A 15,517-nucleotide genomic window follows, 5' to 3' on the forward strand; every position below is an offset into this window, starting at 1 on the left:
TGTCGCCCCAGGGTGACGCAGTCGCTCCTCAGTCTCTAGATCTTATCATTCCACCAGTAAGACATCCCCATAGATAAATAATATAGTATTACCGGATAGATAGGCAACTCACTGTAAAAATTTGGTTCCTTACGCCATTTGCGTCCGATGTGTTAACTAATCACCATTTGGCGGTAAATTCAAATGGACAAGCATTAATTTTATCCGTTTAGCGCCTCTTGCCTCTTGTTTAGCTTTACTAATTAAAATATCTCCTTATGTTACAAGAAATAATCTCACCTATATTATTAAAATAAAATACCAGAACTTACTAAGCTTGTTAAAGTATTTTATTTAAATAATATCTAAGTAATACCTCATAAATTATTCGGAATTCTCAAGTTACAAAATATGTTATTTTTGCTGTCAAATTTAGTAAGAAAAAGGGATATAAAAAAGTTAGACAATGTTTTTCTTAATATAGGTACGTGTATTTATTTGTTGTTTCAGATAAAACAGTTATAAACTAATTACTATTTACCTATGCATTTTTCTAACGTTTCTATGATTTGTACACAACAATAATAAACCATGTTTAGTTTTTTTATTAACACAACACCAAAGTTCTTTCGTAACTAAAACAAAACTACACTTTATAAACGAAGGATAAGGAACCAACTTAAATTGAAATTACTAAGAATAAATCGTTAAAGATAATACAATAAAAACTGTAAACTAATAGAAAATTATTTGCACTAACTTTAACTGTCATTACTTTTGACAGAATTGACATTGCCGAGTTAAGCCTCGTTTGATTATTTGATTTGTGACATTCAGGTATGGTGTTAACATAAATGATTGGTTAAAGTCTTCGTGAGCGAGATAGACTGTCATTTCTCTTTATTTAGCTGATCGGTGTGGAAATGGTGGGGGAAATTCCCCAATTTTTCCATATAAGATTCCGGGGCATGAGACATCCCGCTTTCATGCACATTGCTGGTCCTACTAAGTACTAAGTATTTAGATGGGATAGGTGGTCTGTGGTAGGCCACAGATATAATCCCTTAAATTGCTCGCGTCTTTACTTAATGAGATAAATCCATTCTTGTTTGTCTTGTTTAACTTTGATGACTTATCGATCCCAAATTCAGTAGGATGTTTTACGTCAAGAGGAACCTACATATCTACTAAATTTGAAGACTCTAGGACTTTTCATATTTATCACTCAGAAGGACAACAAAAAACGACATGATGTCAAGAAGAATCTTCAATTTTGCTATCTTTGTCAATTATTTGGATTTTCTAAAATATACAGCTTTTCTAATGATATGGCCACTTGCACAATAAAAGGCTAAATTTATAAAACATGTGATAGGTCAAATACATATCAGATTAATTTAATCCAGATATCTTTCGTATATTAATTATTATTACACGTTACCATAAAACACACTTCAATCGTAGGGTGTTCAACTTTGTTTTGATTTTCATTCATATGGTGCATTCAAGATAACTGCTTAACTTGTTAAGATATTTTTAGTTGTGCAGATTACAGGTCAAGGTTTTCTGAAAGTAAAAGGTGATGTAGACGTGATCATTTTGTAGATAATTATTTAGAAGAATATATTTGCGAATATGATATTTAAATTCTTTCCTTAACCTTAAAAGTGGATCTCTATCTATCTTTATATCAGCTTGATTCCCCCAATATTTAACATAAGTATCACTTCTTCCATTATTCTTAGCTTTTTGTTCTATTCATACACGTCAGGTCTACAAGTTTTTTAGGTTGTTTGCCCATCGTATTTGTGGTCATTTGGACCCACCCATCCATATGGAAGGCTGCGAGTCTGAGACTCGTAGTTTTATTGACTTTGACTTCTTGGTAAAAATTCTTAATATCAATGTTCATCATGTGATTTTCCATATATTGTAACCACATTTCCAAGTTTTCTCGGTCCTTTTTTTGCAGGTCTGTTTTGCTTTTTTCTTTGCTGCTTCATAACTTCCTCGTTTCTGTTGTATTCAGTATATTTATTTTAGCTTTACAGTATTTTAGCTTTTCTTCTAGCTTCTAATTCCCTTTTACATTCTGTATCAAACCAATCTGTTCAATTTTTCTTTATTTTTCCTGTCGTCTTTTCGGTCGCTTCCGTTATGATCTTCTCTATTTGTGTCTATTCTTGGTCAGTATCTTCATTTAGAATTGCATCTTCTAATCTTTTTGTTATTTCTCGTTTTAATTGGGGTTTGACATTTTCGTCTTTTAGCTTTTTTACATTATAACGCTTGGTTGCATTTAGTTTCTGCTTAGGTTCCTTCTTAGGAGCTTCTTGTTTTATAGTCGCTACCAACAATGGTCCGTGTTGCAGTCTGCTCCTCTATAACTTCTAACATTCGTGACGGTATTCGCCTGATTATTTTCAATTAAAACGTGGTCTATTAGATCGAAAGTGTTGCCATCCGGGGAGATCCATGTTGTTTTATAGATGTCTTTTCTGTCAAAATGTGTATTTTGTTCTATTGCGAAATTTGTTAGCAGCATGCCGTTTTCATTTGAAGTTTCGTGTTTGCTTTTTGTTTCCATAATATTTTTGTAGATATTTTCGCTTCCGATTTTTTTGCGTTAATGTCGCCTATTACTACTTTTAGACGAATTTCCTTTATTAAAAACCCTTACCCATCAATATATTTGCCCCAACACTAAAAAACAAGATTGCTTTATCAACTTCTGATGTTCCAGTTGTCTTAAGTTTTGTTTCTTGGAGAGTGCTTCATGATGCTGATTAAGTTTTTCACTCCTCCCTCTTCAAAGATGCTAACAGTCCAGGTGGCTATTTTTAGTTGGTTTTTCCTTAATTTGTATACTTTTTATTTGCTCCTCTCCATCAGTATCTTTTCTGGTTGCATTTGCATCGTTGGTTTCCATAGTCGTATCCTTACTCCTTGTCTTTTTTCGTCTTTATTTGTTCACATTGCGGTGCTTCTTTCAGTTTTTTGGTTCATTTATATTAGGAGCACTGCCCATGTTTTCCAAAATTCTTTTATCTTTATTCCACTTTAATTCCTTTCCGTCAACTTTCAGTTTCATGTAACCTATTTGTTTTTTGTATTTTTCTAATCGCAGCCTGTATTCCTCTTTACATTTTTGCCATGCCCGACTATAAAGGGGTATTTTTCGCCAAAAGTTCATGCATAATTCTCTTTTTCGAGTTCTCTTCACTATTGCTGTCGTATTCCGATCTAACTGGACCTGTCTTGTTGTATGCTTCGCCTCTGTGTATTTTGTACCTATAAAATTTATTTAATAAATAAAATAAACAAAAATATTTATATTCAGTACTACGGAAACCTGATAACAGACCTTTTCATTTTTGTTGACGATTGTTTATCGCTCTTATCACCTGTCCAGCGCAAAAAGTCACCGGCCGAATAAACTTCTCAGAGGTTTAGACTGGACTGTATCGTCGCCCCCATTAGCGAAATTATTCCGATTCGTTTTTTTTTTTGCACAAACTTACTCAAAAAGAGGTCCTTATAACAAATCCACAGAGTGCCGGGAGGTGCCGCGGTCGGAAAATTGTTAAAACAATTTTTTTAAACAAATTTATGAAGTGTTAGATTCCTGTATTAATCTATTTGTACCAAAAACTAGAAGCAAAAACTCAAAATTTCCGAAATGGTACACTCCTCATTTAAAACATATATTATTTCAAAAGAAGATTGCTCATGCAAAATACAAAATGACAGGATCAAAGAAGGATTATGATCTTTTTTCTAATTTGCGTCAAGAATTTAGGAATTGTTACACATGTCATCAGATTCACCTAAATAATTTACAAACTGCTATGTATGATATAAGAGATTTTTGGAATTATGTAAATAATAAAAGAAAATGTTTTGATTTGCCAAACACAATGAAATATGAGAATATAACTTCTGATAATTCCCAAAATATAGCAAATTTGTTTAGTAAATTTTTTAATTCAACCTATATTACTACTAATACAGATTATCTAGCTGTAAACTCTGATAATAGTCTTTGTGTTGAAATTTGTGATATTACTGTATTAGATGTATTTGAATTTATATCTAAGATTGATCTAAAAGCAAGTTCTGGACCTGATAATATATCCCATCTGTTCATATTTAATTGTAGATTTATTCTGAGTTTTATTTTACAAAAAATATTTAGTTTGTCATTGGGCTTGTCTTTCCAGAGATATGGAAGAGAAGTTATATTACCCCAGTCCATAAAGGTGGTAATAGAGAAAATATTGAAAATTACCGAGCTATATCTAAAATTTCAGTTTTTGCTAAATCTTTTGAAGGGATTGTAGCTTGGTTGCAAAACTTGGTCCATTGTTGAATCCTACTCTACTGCCCGACCAACATGATTTTATTCCAGGACGTTCTACTACTACCAATCTTTTAATTTTACAAGAATTTTTGTTGGATGCTCTTGAAGGGTATGACCAAGTTAATGTCATTTATACTGACTTTTCGAAGGCATTCGATAGAGTTAATCATACTGTCCTAATCTCTAAACTTTATAATGCTGGTTTACATGGAAGATTATTAGGCTGGATGGAGAGCTATCTCACAGATAGAACTCAAGTTGTAAAAATTAACCAATTTTTGTCATTTACTATCAATGTAACCACCTCTGGTGTTCCACAGGGTGGACATTTATCTCCTCTGCTTTTTAATTGTTTTGTAAATGATATAAAAAATTGTTTTTATCATAGTAATATTCTTCTCTATGCTGATGACCTAAAAATTTATAGTCATAAAAAATTCCAATGACTGTAGTTTATTACAGAATGATTTAAGTAGATTAGTGGATTGGTGTATCTTAAATGCTTTGAATTTGAACATAAGTAAATGTAAGGTAATGCGATTTTTTAGAAAGAAACATCCGATTTCATTTGAATACCATATTGGACCGAATATTTTAGAGGTAATCACAACATTTAAGGATCTTAGGGTAATTTTTGACCCTACGGTAAGCTTCAGGGACCACTTTTCTTACGTTTCTAATAGATCCATGAAACTTTTAGGTTTCATGAAACGTAGTCTCTCTGAATTTGATAATATTTATTGTCTCAAAAATATCTACTGTTCCCTTATTAGATCGGTTTTGGAATATGTTAGCAATATTTGGCCTCCGCATTATAACTACTACAAAAATCTATTAGAAAGAGTACAGAGAAGGTTCTCAAGATTTATTGCTTTTAAATTGAGAATACCTGTAAATGAAATTGAATACATTGTTTTACAATCTTTACTTAAATTGCCTACTCTTGAAGAAAGGCGAATATTGCTAGATGTAGCATTTATATATAAATTAATACGAGGAGGCATTGATGCTAGTGCTCTTTTGGAAAAGGTTTACTTCCGTAATCCCTGTAGAGACACCAGATCCCAAGACTTATTTTATTTAGAATTTCATAATCGAACTTACACTGTAAATAAACCCTTACAGAGAATGTGTAGAAATGCAAACAAATTTAATAGTAATGATTTTTTTTCATTTATCACTAAGTACTATTAAGAATGAGATCGAAAATACCTTTTTATGTAATCACATTGTGCTTTAATAGTTTAGTTAAATTTAAGTTGATTTGTAAAAATTTAAGTTGATTTGTAAAAAATGGCAAGTCCGTAAATAAACATTACATATTACATAAATTCAAAAAATCAATAGTTTCATTTCTAACAAAAATTTTTTAGATAATTTGGGTCATTCTGAGCAAAAAAGGTCTCTTGTGATTTTTCTCTAAAATTGATTGTTGTCGAGTTATACGCGATTTAAAATTTGAAAAATGCGAAAATTGCCATTTTCAAGGCTTAATAACTCGATTAAAAATTATATTATGAAAGTCAGAAAGTAATCAAAGCAAAGCTTAAAACTCCTCCTTCAAGATCCTGAAGAAATGTTTGTGATTATTTTATTACAAAGCTTTTATTATTAATTATTAACAATTAGCACTATAGTCCAGCTGTATCGTCGCCCCTGTTAGCGAAATTATTTCGATTAGATTTTTTGCACAAAGATACTCAAAAAGAGGTCCTTATAACAAATCCACAGGGTGCCAGGCGGTGCTGTGGTCGAAAAATTGTTTAAACAAATTGGAAACATTGGAAATTGGAAAAATCAATTTTGCATACTTGCGCATAGAAGCAAAACCAAGCAATATGTCACTACTAAACGTATATGCGACTACAGGAAATGCGAATAGAGAAGAAAAAGAAAAATGGTATGACGATATAAGAGGAAGAAATAGAATAGATACCCAAAGAGGACACGATCATGGTACTGGGATACTTCAATGCCCAAATAGGGAAAGAACAATACACAGAAATTGTAGCAGGAAGATACACAATACATAAAAGGACAAATGACAATGGGCGACGATTATGCAACCTTGCAGCAAAAACATATATGGTCATAAGTAGTACAAAGTTCCTACATTCTGACAAACACAAAATAACATGGATATCACCAGATCAGCAATCTAAATCTCAGATAGACCATGTTTTGATAAACAGGCGGAGACAATCATCAATTAAGGACGTAATACGTCTTTATTTATACGTCCATGGTATCAGATATCAAAAAAATATACAGGGTAGTTCTAAAGTTATGGGTCCAGAAAGAAATGGGCAGAATCGATAAAACACCCTGTAACTCGGTTATAAAAATTGGGGGGGGGGGCAATAAATGTGGTATATCTAGAACCGCCTCTATTGACCATTCAAGTATTTCCGTTTCCCAATGAAACACCCTGTATAATACAATTTATATTCCCCACTTAAAAACCGCACAACAATATAAATGTATTATTCCGACAATAATATGTCAGTCCAGACTATATGTCAGTCCAGACTGACTGTTGAATTCTAAACTCTATTTATATACGCCGACTCTGTCTTCCCGAAAGTTCCAGTAATTTCATTTTACGGCATCAACTCGATCATTCGGTCTTCGAAATGCTTCGATAATGGTAGTAGGTAAGTAGTAGCTAGACATGGCCAGGACCAGCCTGGTAAAGACATGTGCAGCTGGCTATCGAAACGTTCTTAATTCTAATGTTATATCTCTATTGGTTAGTAACTTTTTTTGTTAACTGTTATTTTTGGAATGCCCCACAAGTTTTTGTATTATTTTTTAAACATACGGTTTTTTTCAGAGGATGGACACGTATTATCATTGAGAAACCATTCGGGCGTGATCTGGAAACATCTAACAAGCTCTCCTCACATTTGAGTCAATTATTCACAGAACAACAATTATACAGAATAGACCACTATTTGGGTAAGGAAATGGTACAGAATTTAATGACACTTCGATTTGGTAACAGAATCTTTAACCCCACATGGAACAGTGACCATATAGCTTCCATCCAAATAAATTGTAAGGAACCCTTCGGAACTGAAGGCAGAGGAGGGTATTTTGACGAATTCGGCATTATTAGGGATGTAATGCAGAATCATATTTTACAAATTCTAGCTCTAGTAGCTATGGAAAAACCAGCTTCAGTTCAACCAGACGATATAAGAAATGAAAAGGTAAGGATTACTTTATTTTTTACTACTGAACGTGATGATCGAGATCTACCTACCTGGCGCGAGAACGTTTGAAATAGATCCCGGAAGAAAACTATAAAAATTAAAATTCCCTTACCACCTCATTCTTCTTCTTCACGTGCCATATCATAATTATCCGACTTTGGCGATCACCATTGCGAAGGCTTCTCGATCTTCTGCAATATGGAATAATTGTCCAGCATTTGGTATCTGAGTCCATTCTCGAATGTTTTTTAACCAAGAAACTTGTTTTCTTCCTACACCTCTACGGCCCTCTATTTTGCCTTTAAGGATCAGTTGTAATATTTTATATCGATTTCCCTCACTGGATCTAGGACAATTGCCCGAAAACAGTTTCCCGAAAGACAAATCCCCGAAAGCAATTCCCCGAATGGACAATTCCCCGAATGGACAATTCCCCGAATGAACAATTCCCCGAAACACGAATTTACATAAAAACAATTGCCCGAAAAGATAATTGACCGAAAAATATATTTAAATAGTTATTGCTTTACATGTACTTCCTATATACTAATACGGTAACTTACGTGATATTTAAATAGTTATTACTGCTTAGTGATCGGTTGTTAATTTTTTCACCAAGATAAAATCTGCTTCTTCTGGCAAGGTGACAACACTGATTTGCCCACGGAACTTTCAAAACTGTACCTCATCAACTATATACAATCCACGGATTAGAGAAGAATACTGCGATTCCTTTAGTATACTCACTACTACCTAACAAGACAGAAGAAACTTATGTTCGGCTACTTTCAAAATTAAAAGAACTTTTGTCTGGAGCTTCGCCTGCAACCATATTAACAGATTTTGAAAGCGAGTATAAGACAAGAATGTCTGTATAAGAAATACTGTATTTATAAGTATATCTGAATACTGTAAAAGAAATTTAAAAAAAATAAAAAATATAAAAAAAATTCTAACTAACTGGATGTTTATTCCAAGTTCTAAAGACGCCAGCGGTACGCTGCCAGTCCTAAGCCTGAGTAAAGTGGGAAGAGAACATGCAATAAAAAATATATTTAAATATTATAATAATAAATTAATTAACGAGATAGCTAGGTCGAACACAATCTAAGCAGTAATAACTATTTAAATAGCACGTAAGTTACCGTATTAGTATATAGGAAACACATATAAAGCAATAAATATTTAAATATATTTTTCGGTAAATTCCCTTTTCGGGCAATTGTTTATTCGGGCAATTGTCCATTCGGGAAATTATCCATTCGGGAAATTGTCCATTCGGGGAATTGTCCATTCAGGGAATTCTTTTCGGGGAATTGTCTTTCGGGAAACTGTTTTCGGGCAATTGTATGGGACCCCCCTCACTATATGTCCCAGATAAGACATTTTTCGATGTTTATCAGTCTTTAGCAGTTCTCTATCTTTGTTGACCCTCCTTAGTACTTCTTCATTAGTTTTCCTTACTGTCCAAGGTATCTTCAGCATTCGTCTATGAATCCACATTTCCAATGCTTCAATTTTGTTCATGATCGATACTTTTAGCGTCCACACTTCTGCACTATACAAAAGTACGGACCAAACATAGCACTTAACCATTCTTTGTCTTAGTTCTAAACTGAGATGATTATTGCAAAGAAATGACTTCATTTTCACAAAAGTAGTTTTAGTCATTGCTATTCTACGTTTTATTTTTATGTCTGGATCTAGTTGGTCCGTTATCACAGTTCCCAAATATGTCATTTTGTGAACTTTCTCAACTTGGACTCCGTTTAATTGAAGCTTTGCATCGGGATGTGAGTCACGACTAAACACTAAATTCATCTCATTACTTTAAATTAATGTATAAAATTATAATGTCGAAATTCATTAAAGAAACAATTATTCTTCTTCTTTTTGTGTAGACATGACTCTGTCTGTTTTCTCAATGTACCTCCAATAAGCTGATGTTCCATCATTTTCGTGGTCTTCCCACTGAGCGTCTTCCTATTGGGGAACTGTCTCTCTCCGTCTTTACTACTCTATTTGTTGTCATTCGGCATATGTGGTCGTTTCATTCTACTACAGTTTTCGATTCAACTGAGGATAGCTCTTAGCCTCTCAAGAATAAATGTATAATAATGCCAATAGCTGAAATAGTTTATCAGATAAATTTCCTCCGGCGTTATTGCAGTTGCTTCGTAGTATGAGGTATCATATTTTGCGTAGCCAAATTCTTGATGTTCTGTTTGATCTTCTCTCAGCATTTTTCCATGATATTCTAACCATATTTCCAGGGATATTAAATGTAACCTAGTATGTTCTTTTCTCTCTGTCTTACTACATTTAATTGTTTTTCAGGCTTCTTAACTTCTTGCGCCACCTTTACTTTTTTGCCATTTATTGTATTATATCCTTCTTCATCCCCACAAGATCTTCTTTTTTTTATTCTGTTATTCATTTCTATTCTGTACACTGCCTATTTCTCTAATACCTTCCATTGCAAATTCGTCATTAGCTTTAATGTCTAACAAACATTACATAATTTCAAATTGTACCTCATTGGATAGAGAAATTGTGTCGACTCATTTTCAAACCCTTGTGATTATATTTCCTTGTGGTGCCATAAAACTTTCTTCGTTAAAATTAACAACTATGAAACAGAAAACATAGACATTAAAAGAGGCGTTCGACAGGGATGTGTGATGTTTCCACTGTTATACAAACTTTATTCCGAATCTATTTTTAAGGAAGCATTGTTGGAGCAGGAGCTCGGTTTAATATAATATTTGCAGATAACACCGTTATTTTAGCTAATAACGTGAAGAAAAGCAAGTTCATGATTATTACAAAGCTCCGTATACAAGGGACGACGCTAGCCATCGAAGAAAAATCGGTAGAAAGGGTTAGTATCTACAAATATCTACGAACTTGACTAAATGAGAACAAAGTAGAGAAATAAGAACACGCATTGAAATCTAATATAAAATTGAGGATAAGACCGTTAAAATGTTACGTTATATGTACTTTGTTGCAGGTGATAGAAAGGTGGACATTAAAAATAGAGCAAATAAAGAAATTAGCAGCATTTGAGATGTGGTGCTATAGACGGATGGTCAAAATACCGTCAAAGAGTTACTAATGCTCAAGTGAAATACTAAGGGCGAGAAGTATGAAATGCTAAAACTTATCATGCAAGGAAAGATCGGACGTAAAGGAAACGTTGATAATTTCCTGGCTGAGAAACCTTTGAGAATTGTATAATTGCAGCTCAGTAGACCTTTTCAGAGCAGCTGCAAATAAAGAACGGATAGCTATGATAATAACCAAACTCCGATAGGAGAAGGAACCACAAGAAAAAGAAAGTGACTAATTTACCAACCGACGAAAGTTTTATTTCATGGTCAAGCCTAATTACAATTGTTTTCTATAGTTCAACATATATCATGTAACTGGGTAAATACTACCAGTATTTTCATTCGTCAACTTCCTTTCTGTATCAATCTTTTACCACTGTTTAATATACATTTTAACTTTACAGGTAAAGGTATTAAAAAGTATAGCTCCAATAAAGCTCAAGGACGTTGTATTGGGTCAGTACGTTGGAAATCCTGATGGACAAGGTAATGCGAAATTGGGATACTTAGATGATCCGAGTGTTCCTAAAGATTCTGTTACACCAACATATGCCTTAGCCGTTGTTCATATCAATAATGAGAGGTGGGATGGTGTACCTTTCATACTTAAATGTGGAAAAGGTAAATGTGGTTTTAAAACTCTTCATTTTTTCTCAAATCTTAATTAAATCACGAACTAATTGAATTAATTAAAAAATTGGGCAAAATAAAAATTAATTTATGTGAATATTTACTTCATAGAAAGTTATTTGTGTCTTTTTTGTTTTAGCATTGAATGAAAGAAAGGCTGAAGTAAGAATACAATTTAAGAATGTACCTGGTGATATATTTGATGGAAAACCCAAGAGAAATGAACTAGTTATCCGGGTCCAACCTGGAGAAGCCCTGTATGTAAAGCTTATGGTAAAAACTCCTGGTATGGCTTTTGATATGGAAGAAACTGAACTAGATCTTACATATAGTAATAGATACGCTGTAAGTTTGTTTTAGTATTCCGTTTTAATAATTTCCATTTCTTAAAAAAAATGGAAGATCATAGAGTATTGAAAAGTCGAGGAAATGTTGACCCACGAGAAATAAACACCATAAATAAAGAAATCTCTAAAGCTATCAAACGAAACATTAGGAAATAAAGAACGAAATAATTATAAAAACTATAGAAGAAAACAAAAATATGTAAGCTTTGCTTGGTAAAAAGGTAGCATCAAACTTAAAGAAAAAATGGAAATATATTATCAGATAGGCCAAGCACATTACATGTAGTGGAAAGTTTCTATGGAACTTTGTATCAAGTCAAGTTATTCCAGAGCTCATCGAACTGCCAAGACGAAAACTACCGAATGTAGGATCGGTCGATATACCAGATATATCATAGGAAGGAATTCAACATTCTCTTAAAAATATGAAAAATAATAAAGTTCCGGGGGACGATGATGTAGACATTGAGGAAGTTCAACTAGGTCACTTCTGATTTCAAGAATCTAAACACTTTTTATAGACCAGGGCGCATCTGTAAAAATATTAGTACATTTGGAGGTTGAGAGGTGACTCATATCTTTTTGCAGAAATTGCTTGAAAATAACTCATACAATAATATTTGAGTTATCCTCCCACTCAAAAAGGTCCGGAACATTTTTTAAATAATCAAAATGTCAAAAAATGAAGGAAAAATTCGATTTTTTCTTGGTTTTTGGATTATAACTTTAAAAGTATTCATTTTCGAGAAAAGTTTCACCGACATAAAGTTGCGCAATTAAATTTTCTACGATATAGGATTAACTGAAAATTTTAAAAATTGTCACCCTTGTTGCAAAATAGCAATAATTTCGAACAAAAAAACATAAAAAAACAAGTATTCGCATTTTACGCTTTTCAACCATTTATGCTACACTTAGGACCTTCATATTTCACCCAGAAAAACTTTATGATATGATAAAACAATACCGTAAATTTCATTAAGATCGGTTTAATAGATTTTGCCAAATAACTTTTGCAATCCAGCTTTTGCAAAAAAAATTCATTTTTTCAAAATGTTGTAGCACTGAAAATAAAGCAGACAGCAAGTTGAATTTTTTTTACATATAAAAGAATACTGTACCTTTCATTTGCAATTTGCAAAATTAAAATCGGTTAACTACCACGGCGTCAGGAATGTTTTTAAATAAACATTAATTTTTGGTGCTACGCTCAGGACAACGGATACGTTTGCTCTGATTGGGCATTCCAATGACCTCTGATAATGATTGATAAATTTTAATTTGTAGTACATTTCGAAATAAATAAATAAATTTGTTTATTGCAAAATAAAAACACATACTGTCCTTTGAAATAACACTTTTTTTTAGCAAAAACTTTCTTTGTTCATATATTTTTACTTAGAAAATAAAAGTGTATTATGTTTAAACATATGCAATTGTTTAAACAATTTTTCACAAACAAGAATCAAATTAGTTTGATTTTTGTGGAATTAAAATATAAACATACAATAAAATATAGACTAAGAAAATAATATATTAGATAAAGATTGGAAGAAATTTTGGTGGAAATCAACTTGTGTGAATCGAACACCGCTGTCCTGCGCGTAGCACCAAACATTAATGATTATTTAAAAAATTCCTGACGCCGTGGTAGTTAACCGATTTTAATTTTGCAGATTGCAAATGAAAGGTTCAGTATTCTTCTATTTGTAAAAAAAAATTCAACTTGCTATCTGCTTCATTTTCAGTCCTGCAACATTTTGAAAAAATGAATTCTTTTGCGAAAGCTGGATTGCAAAATTTATTTTGAAAAATCTATAGAACCGATCTTAACTAAATTTACAGTATTGTTTTATCATATCGTCGGCTTACTGCCAAAACCAACCAACTCCATTTTAAAAGTTTTGGGAAATCTACCTTTTAAACTTTAATTTGAAATTGAAAATCGACTGAATTTAAAAAAATTAAAAATATTTTTGTCATATTTTTCAATTATTGAATTATTATTTAAATTCAGACGATTTTTCATTTTAAATTAAAGTTTAAAAGGTAGATTTCTCAAAACTTTTAAAAATGGAGTTGGTTGGTTTTGGCAGTAAGCCGACGATATAAAGTTTTTCTGGGTGAAATATGAAGGTCCTAAGTGTAGCAGAAATGGTTGAAAACGTAAAATGCGAATACTTGTTTTTTTTTTGTTTTTTTCGCAATTATTGCTATTTTGCAACAAGGGTAACAATTTTAAAAAAATTTAACCAATCTTATATTGTAGGAAATTTAATTACGCAACTTTTATTTTAGTGCAACTTTTCTCGGAAATGAATACTTTTAAAGTTATAATCAAAAAACGAAGAAAAAAATCGAATTTTTCCTTCATTTTTTGACATTTTGATTATTTAAACAATGTTCCGGACCTTTTTGAGTGGGAGGATAACTAAATTATATGGGTTAATTCCAAGCAATTTCTGCAGAAAAATTAGAGTCACCTCTCAACGTCCATCTCAAAACAGATCCGCCCTGTTTCTGTAATCTATGTTTAAGTAACGAAAACATCCCAAATAACTAGGAAAATTCTGTTAGAATCCTCCTTCAGAAAAAGGAGACAAAATAGGTATTAAAAAGTATAGGCCCATTGACCCTTAGTCACCTGTACAAGCTATTTATTCAAATACTGACAAACAGATTGGAACGGATAAAACCGGTCCGATTTCTATCAGTCATAATATCAAGCAAGATTTCGATCAAGCCACGGAACAAATTAACAGATGCAGTGCCCTAAAACTCTAGTCGAAAAGTCTATCGAATAGAATAGATCCCTGGTTCTTATTTTTGTTGACTTTCACAAGGCATTTGACACAGTGGAAACAGTCTCTATCCTAAAAGCATTGCCAGAAAGCAGAAAGTAGAATAGACCATAGACATGCGAATATTATCTAAAACATCTACGAAAATGCAACAACAACCTTCATTGCATGACTGAGAAGTAAAAATTGTGAGAGGAGTGTGACAGGATCGTTTGAAATGAGCAGTGGCCTGAAACAAGGAGACGCGCTGTCATCTCTCCTATTTTAATATAATCCTGGATAAAGTAGTAAGGACAGCACAAATTATGACTACTGGCAGTAAATGGACCAAAATTACTACTAGCATACGCGGATAACATTGGCATTGTAGGAAACATAGTCACAATCGTGAAGGAGACTTACAATAAATTAGAGGTAGAGGCAAAAAAACTGGTCTAAGGGCCAATGAAGAGAAAACCAAATATTTGTGCATTAACAGACAAAATAGACGAGCTAGATTAGGGCAAAATGTTACACTAGGCCCATATAACTTTTGACAAGTGGAGAGTTTTAAATATCTCGAAGCGACAATCGCCGCAGATAACGATATTATAGAAGAAATAAAAGGGAGAACTCAGGCAGCAAACAGATGTATGTGTAGCCTCCACAATGCTATTAAATCGAAAGGTACGTATCCACACGTGGGTGCTCCGTGCTCGGTGTAGGCTCAAATGGATACGGCATGCGCTCCCTTACATATAAACCGCAAACCGGTCGAATCGAAGAGGGTAAGCGGCGAGCACCAACGTATCCACTATGTGGAGCTGCTACACCGAGCACGGAGCACCCACGTATGGATACGTACCTTTAGAGTCTAACACGAACATCAAAAATCGGGATATACAAAACAGTGATTAGACTGGTGCTCATGTATGGGTATGAGACGTAGACGCTGACAAAAGCAGTGGGAAGAAAACTAAAATGTTTTGAGAGAAAAATCCTCAGAAGAAACTTTGGACCATAATATATCGACCCGAATACTAACCAATGTCGAATGAGAACAAATTCTGAGGTCAAACAGATGTATAGGACT

General features: G+C 33.1%; 1 protein-coding gene across 2 annotated transcripts in view; it reads left to right on the top strand.

Moving 5' to 3' along the window:
* The window catches only part of LOC126878674 (glucose-6-phosphate 1-dehydrogenase), an 80,738-nt gene that overhangs the window by 45,262 nt on the left and 19,959 nt on the right, over positions 1–15,517 (top strand). For both annotated transcript variants that reach the window (XM_050641525.1, XM_050641524.1), the window contains exons 4-6: positions 7,173–7,551; positions 11,072–11,288; positions 11,437–11,642. In XM_050641525.1, the coding sequence (XP_050497482.1) occupies positions 7,173–7,551; positions 11,072–11,288; positions 11,437–11,642 (802 nt within the window). The remainder of the gene's footprint in view (positions 1–7,172; positions 7,552–11,071; positions 11,289–11,436; positions 11,643–15,517) is intronic.

Source organism: Diabrotica virgifera, chromosome 10, assembly GCF_917563875.1.
Source record: "Diabrotica virgifera virgifera chromosome 10, PGI_DIABVI_V3a".
Lineage (NCBI taxonomy): Eukaryota > Metazoa > Arthropoda > Insecta > Coleoptera > Chrysomelidae > Diabrotica > Diabrotica virgifera.